The 7,723-nt window shown below is 35.0% G+C and overlaps 1 protein-coding gene across 6 annotated transcripts; it reads left to right on the forward strand.

The window, feature by feature from the left end:
• The first annotated feature begins 1,725 nt into the window (after nt 1-1,725).
• Nucleotides 1,726-5,876, forward strand: LOC147859675 (uncharacterized). Of its 6 annotated transcripts, none has more exons than XM_087324800.1 (3): nt 1,862-2,522; nt 4,587-4,685; nt 4,767-5,876. In XM_087324800.1, the coding sequence occupies exons 1-3, from the start codon at nt 2,345-2,347 to the stop codon at nt 5,666-5,668; spliced, it is 1,179 nt and encodes a 392-aa protein (XP_087180926.1). In that variant the 5' UTR covers nt 1,862-2,344; the 3' UTR covers nt 5,669-5,876. The 6 variants fall into 6 exon arrangements, 5 of the variants coding, with proteins under 5 accessions (XP_087180926.1, XP_087180925.1, XP_087180924.1 ...); XM_087324799.1 differs by having other exon boundaries at nt 1,863-2,522; nt 4,575-4,685; XR_015530248.1 differs by lacking the exons at nt 4,587-4,685; nt 4,767-5,876 and adding an exon at nt 4,391-4,459 and having other exon boundaries at nt 1,726-2,522.
• The last annotated feature ends 1,847 nt before the right edge of the window (nt 5,877-7,723 follow it).

Below are 7,723 nucleotides of genomic sequence, written 5' to 3' on the forward strand. Positions count from 1 at the left end.
CCACACTATTATTAAATTATCTCCATGACCAGTGGTAGATTTGATATTTTCAAAATTAATAGAATCATTTTCATATTACCGCCAATATGAGGGGTACCTTTTATATTTTCCCCAATTCTTTTTAAAGACCATATCGTTTATCCCGATCTTTCTTGAGCAACACAAATCATAATTTTGGTTTTCAAATGTGACACCTTAGAATGCTTAAAAAGAAATATATGCAAAATGAAACACATATAATAACAACACAAGATTATTGTGGGAACTTCTTTACTATGAATTGACGTTTCCACATGTTCTCTTTTGTTTATAAAGTTCGAATATGGCTCTATATTTGTCGTATATGCTCAATCTACCAAACCTTTCAATGAGTAAACAATAATAAAAAAGAATAAGTAAGTGTTTAGGTAACTTGATACTTCTAAAAAAAAGCGTGATCATGTGTTAAGACACATCATTAGACATTGTGTATACCCAATGATTGGTCCGTGTATCCACTATACATAACTTTTGCTATTTCAACCATATCTTTTTTATCTATGAACAAAATCATGAATGTTAGAACATTGTGTTTCTAATATCCTCATATATTATGATTGGTTATAGAATTAGGCCCATGAAAACTAAAATCCATTGTATCGTATGAACTGTTATTATGCGTGATAAGTCATAAGTCTTAGAATCTACACGGAATAATTGGCAATCTATAAGTAAAATTACCATTTGTATGCATGAAATACACATAGATGCCTGCAATAATAGTGCCTTGCCAACTAAGATTGCTCATATGATATGTTGTGCTATATTATCACGATAAAACATTGTGGTTTAGCAATGCTTGCTTTGCAAACCTCACAATATATGTAAGGACACTTTTTATCCTTCTATCACAACGTTCAAGGAAAGTAAATCTAGACCATAGTAAAGTTATAGATCGTAAAGTTGTGGATGATATTTTCATGTAGTGGACTACTTTACTCATTATACGTGAACGAATAACAAAAACTTTTAGATAAGAGTGGTTCCCACATGTGAATTAAGGTAGATACATTCCAAAGGTGAACAACTTCAAGTGAGTTTCAACTTTTGTTTCATTCATTCTGAAAGTTCATACATGTGCCAACAAACATTGAGGTGTATGTGCCCCATAATGTTCCATTTGCCTCATAAGAGAGTGACTATGTTTTCACGATTTTAAATAGCCTAGTCAAGTATGTGACATTAGTCCTCATAGTTTCACTACCACAAAGTTTGATTGTTCACATATATACCTACATTGGAACCTTGAAAGCATGAGCTATGGATTTTCTTATAAACTACTAATGTCCTTATGGATTGTTGTTACCATTATAGAAACTCAACATCAACATCAAATGCCTTTTGGAAACTTCATTGTGTGAATCATGTTTTAGATATCACTCAAGGTATATAAGTCCATGTCCACAAAGCATTTGAAAAAATATCTTTGGTCGATTGTGGTTCTCACATTGGGTTTTTGCACTAAGTTTTCTTTTCATTCTGATTCCACATGAGAGGGGTTGTTAGGATTAACATTCAACTTCTACCTAGGACAATAGCTTGTGTTGATTGGTGATTTATTCTTACACATTTCCACAAGCCAATAGAAACTATACATCACTCTAGAGCACAAACTACTAGAAAACCTTCAAATTGATCAAACCAATTGAGAAATACAATTCAACACAGCTTGATGCTTATGCAACATTAAACTTTGTTGGAATGCATTTTCTTGATTGTTTTAATTATTTCATACAAGGATATGTGTGTCATATGTATGATAGTAGGAGACAATCTTCAAGATAATTGTTTATATCATCATTGACTTTTTAAAGCTTATTTATTCTTGGATCTTACCAATGTTTGGTCAAAGTTAATAGGATCGAGACATTAATCTCATCACTAAGTGAACTTTTCTCGTCCAATTCATACGAACACGAGCCATTCAAGCTTTCGGGGAAGCGTAATACGGGTCAACTAATTAGAAAAGTGGGACTTCTATAAACAAAATGATTGAAGTCATTGGGAATTTGTGGACCTACAATTATGTCGACTAATTATTGTCACACATTACCCAACAACCCAAGTGCTAAAGGCTCATTGACAGGCCTTTGTTTCTCAAGCATTTGGAAAATTTGAGTTGCAAGTGGCATCTTACAGTTTGATGATCACACACATATATATGTAGAGAAGTGAGATAATAATCATCATCGAAGTGTGCCGAAACCTTTGGAAATGAATGGGAAGGAAGTAATTAGAATACTGAGTATTCAGATTGATCGTTAGTATTCAATAGATCCATTCAAGCTTTAGGCAGACTGCAAAGATGGAGGTAGGAAGGCATGTGAATGATGGGCATTTGATAGGGGATGCGGTTTCACACCTTGTGGACGGTTTCTTCGGCCCCTTCGCTAATGGGCTTCTCACACTTGGGCACCCATACATCATCCGGGTCCTCAATGTCGCCGTGGATAGGTTCAGAGTTAATAGCATCTCTTCCGCAAGTAAGTTCTCTCTCAACAATACCAATGTTGTTAATCATGAATTTTGTTGCTGTTTCTTCATGGATCTAAATAAATTACCCACATTAATTAAATGGTTTTTTCTTCCTATTCTTCATGGATCCATGAATTACCCACGCTAATCAATGGGTCTTGGCTACTATACTTGATGGATCAATTTATATGTAGAACAGATTTACTGGGTTATCCTTAGGTTATTCTTTAAGCAAATATTTGGATTGGCTAGATCTACTCAATTGTAGTTAATTAAACCTTGTTTATAACTTTTTCTTACTCCATTTTTGATTTGGAATATACAATTTTAGAGCTAGATATTAATTTTATAACTATGTGGACATCACCATAATTATAAAATAGAGATGGATTTTAAGAATGAAGTCATAATAGGATCCAAGTCTTGTTGAGATAAGATCATCGTCTTGTGGGTTCTCATGATAATGTCATCATCTTTTGGGGTGTTTGAGATAATATCAATATCTTACGAGTTGTTGGTGTTGAATCATAGGGAAAATAATGTCATTAGTTTATGTTAGTGAGACAAGTTGTATATTAGCTTATAAAAGTAAGGCAAATGATACTAGATTTAGCTTGGAGAAATGGGTCAATGTTTAAGCCTCAACTCTAAGGGAAGGACGGTCAACCAAGGGCACTTCTTTTGTATGTTCCAAGTAGAAACTTGAGTTTTGACATTGGGTATGTGTCAACACAAACTAAAGTGGGATTTTGCATGGAGGCAAAACCCATCTCATGGTTGCATGCAAACCAATGATGAAATATTGCTCATTTGCATAATCCTTTTGTAAACATCAATATGTTGGAAAATGCTCTTTAAGTCGAAATGGAAAAGGGTTTCAACCCTCGCCCCACACCTAGAATGAATTAATTCATTGTTTTCCAATGTTTTTGGCTTTCTAACTGCACCATGACTAGTCCATAGTAAGAACTTATTCTCCTGATTGGGATTAGAAGCCCACGCCATTAAGTCCAAGTCCAATCAAGGGTTATGTTTTCCTAGGTAAAAAAATTTGTACACATCTCACTTTGCCAATCCTAACATGGCGATGTATAACTCATTCTCTGATATAATCTTCTTGTTCATGTTAAACCAATAAAAGGCTCTTTTGTTAGTGTGAATACACATTTGGTGTATTGGTTAGGTGAGGTTTTAATCCATGCACATGCACAAAGTTTTTCTTGCTCTCTAAAGTTTTGTTTTCTAATCTTATCCAATTCTAACGCTCAAATGTCAATGTGAGGCTCAAACTCAACACATGGGTCACTTCAAGCCATGAGAGAGGATCACTTATAAATATGTAAAGCATCTAGAAGAGGTTCGCCAACTAGCTACCCTACCTAATGAGTGATCATTGGAGAAACCGAGGTGTGACAAACCTTAGAAGGTCAAGATATCAACATCTTATCCCTCCACCACACTTAGTTATATGTGTTATTTCTTTGCCTATCAGACCTACATTGTTTGCAAAGATTAAGAAAAAGAGAGAGAGGCAAAGCACGTGTTTGTAAACATTCATTTCTTCTCGATAAGCTAGAAATCATATCCATAGCATCGAAAAATATCACATGATGTCTCTTATGCTAATAAAATAAATAAATACTAATTGCTCTATTTGCAAAAATGCCTAAACCTGATTTTAAATACGAACATAACATGACTAATCGTTTTTCATAGTGTAGGCGTTATAACAACTTTTCATCATAGATTCACAAAGAACAGATTGATGAAGCCTAGTTAGAGAGCCATAACCAAAACAAATCTTCATAAAATTTTGGAATTTACATTAATTAACTTCATCTAACAATTGTGGTCATTTCAATCTTATGGAATTAAGGACATGTTGCAGTGCCACCGCCTCTCAATGGCCCCAATATGTTGTTTAGAGCTTTGCTCACATTCATAGATTGATGAAGCCTAGTTAGAGAGCCATAACCAAAACAAATCTTCATAAAATTTTGGAATTTACATTAATTAACTTCATCTAACAATTGTGGTCATTTCAATCTTATGGAATTAAGGACATGTTGCAGTGCCACCGCCTCTCAATGGCCCCAATATGTTGTTTAGAGCTTTGCTCACATTCATAGCAATTACAATTTCCTTTCTTTTGTCAAGACGAGTTGGGGGAGGTTGGACAAGTTGTCTACTACTGCTTGGTGGACAAAAATATACAGAAATAATGGCAATCGACAATAGAAATGTGATGGTAGGATTGCGAGAAGCGGCATTTTGGGAGCTAGGGATGGCATGGGTGAGCTTCTGTTACACCATGGTGCCATTGGGGTGTAGCAAATCTCAAGAAATGATAGTGTACTCATTGACAACTCTTCAAGTAATGTGTGCACGAGATGTCTTGATCAATGAGGGGCAAGTTTATCTCATTAATGATGAGCCTTTGGCAACACAAAGTGCGTTGTGGATGAGCATGTGCTGCATGTGTTACTTCATGCCAAGATGGTTTGCCATAGCTGTCTTGTTAGCAACATGGTTGGTAGCCTTGTTGGCAAATGAGACACAAAGCCAAAGTGATATAGATTATAATAACATGCCACAATATTTGATGCAGGTCCTATCATTTCTAACACCACTTGTTAAGGAGATCAAGGATTGCAAGGGTATAATTTTGTTCAATGCATTTTTTTCTATTCCTTGTGTTATTTGGGTGGCATCCTACACCTCTAACTCCTACATCGGCTTCTTCATTTGCATGGTTCTTACATTCCTCCTATTTTATGCTTCAAAGAGCCCCGAACCTTTCTTGAGGAGCAACACTGCCCCATTCCTCCTCATATGCTTCTTGATTGCCATATTCATGTTCTTGCCATTAAGTCTTGTTATCGTTTTGCTTCTTGGAATTGCTACCATTTTCGTAATGCTTACATCTACCAATGATATGTCCCCCATCGATTGTATACAAACTAGACTAGAACAACTTCAACAAAATTTGGATGTGGAGCAAGCAATGGAACATATGATGTCATTCCGCTTGTGGTGCGTCTCCTTTCTTATTTTGGGAACACTATGTTACATGGAGATCCTACCTCCCGACATCCATGGTTTCACACTTTGCATCCTCCTTATCATCTTCTCATATGTATGTGTACTTAAATGATGTTGTCTCCATCAAGTACAAAATTTCAATTTGTAATGCTACACATTAATCTCTCAATCATAGTATTTCTACCTCTCCCAACATTCTTTCCTTGCCCTATATTCCAACTACATTGCCCTAAATTGTAATTATACATTCTTCTTATTCCTTGAGTATTAATTAGGATGTTTTTATTGGAAAGTTAAAAGACAAACTTTGAATTCCTTTTTCTCTCTTGCTATTTCAAAATTGTACATTGCATGTTGTGTAGATTAAAATGGATTACTTTTCTTTATTGATCTCACAAATCCATTCAAAGCATGTTGTGAAACACATGCTATTAAAACTCCCAACAACTTCCAAACAGGAAGAATGAGGGCCAAATTAAGTTGATTAATTGTTAGTGTGATGATGTGATATGATTTTTATATATTTTCATGATGCACATAGCTTTAGGCCCATTGCGTTAGACTTAAATCCACAATTTTGCATACTTTTACCACTACACAAAATATTGGCATTTGACAATATAAATGTGATATGGAGTGAATTCAAACGTGATATGAGGATGCATGGATACACTAGGGCCATTTTGGGAATGGGTAGCAAAATGTTAGGAATGACAATGTACTATCAACAATTATGCCTAGAAGTGATGTATAATCTTGCAAATTACAAGCAAGTCTATAACAAGATCGACAAGCTATTGGAAGTATAAACCATGCAATGGATGAGCCAATATACTGCATGGATTGCTTCATGACATGTTTATTTGCCATAGACCTATTTTACACGGTGTTGCTAATTAATATGTTTCCAAAAATACACAATGCCAAGTTGTTATTAGCATTAACATGTGATAGGATTCAAAAGTTATTGTGATGCCATCTCTATACCATTACCCAACGAAACAAGTAAGTTCAAAGTTGTCATTCTTTTTAATACATAAATTCACATCCCATGTCTCGTTCTTGGTGGCACACAATATCTCTTGCTCATATACTAGATTCATCCTTTACATGTTTTATCACATTCCCCTCGTTTATGCCTATGGGACACCTCCCACGTTGCTTGATCACTGCCTTCCTCTGTTTTCTATTGAAATGAACCACTATGGTTCATTTGGTTCTTGTAGTTTGCCATCACTCACTTCTTAGCTATGTGAAACATTACAACTTCTCCAATCAATGCTGATACACATCATTGCTACAAAACGTGGATGTGCAACATATGGTATCATAATGTAATGGCAAAGGCATTCCTTCCATATGTGGTCATGATCTCCTTTTGGGAAATATATTAAATTAAATATAAACCATAAATCTAGCTATCTGTTGTCAATGAAGAGGCCAAAATATAAACCCAATTAGAGGCATTTGGTCCTTGCACCATTCCCTTCTTAGCTATGTGAAACATTAGCATTTCTCCCATCAATTGTGTATACACATCATTAATACAAATTGTGGACGTGCAACAAATGGCATCCGAACATATCATGGCAAAGTCATTCCTTCCACATGTGGTCATGACCTATCTTTTGGGACGTATTAAATTAAATGCAAAACATATTTCGTGCAATTCATGAAGTGGCAAAATTATGGAATTTTTTAATATTGGAATAAAAAACGCATATTGAAGAAAGGAGAAGATTGAAGATCAAACATATGTTCCAAGTAAAAACTAAAAAGGGAACAATCTACGAGGATGATTTAGGTAATTGGGAAAGTTTAGCATATTGACCTCTTGAGAAGCAAGTTTTTGATTCGTTTGGATCATGTTTGTAAGCCTAGAAAGACAATGTGCATAATAACATAACGTCAAAGCATTGACTTGACACAATTGATATAGAGTTAAAGACAATTGATACTAGCTCATTGGATGAAGACTGTTTTTTAAAGAAAGATGCACTGTAGTATATTACTTGAGAAGTGTACATAGAGAAAACAAAAGGAGACATTTCATCTCACTTCTATTGTGATACAAAGGCTAGTATAAGCATTTGATCAAGTTGATGATGTCCTAAATTGAAACAAGTGTAGCAATAACTATCATTTACGCAACATAAAAGAAGGTAAG

Source organism: Azolla caroliniana, unplaced genomic scaffold (genome assembly GCF_043228905.1).
Source record: "Azolla caroliniana isolate FFs.n. ecotype wild unplaced genomic scaffold, voAzoCaro1.0.p SCAF_9, whole genome shotgun sequence".
Taxonomy (NCBI): Eukaryota; Viridiplantae; Streptophyta; class Polypodiopsida; order Salviniales; family Salviniaceae; genus Azolla; species Azolla caroliniana.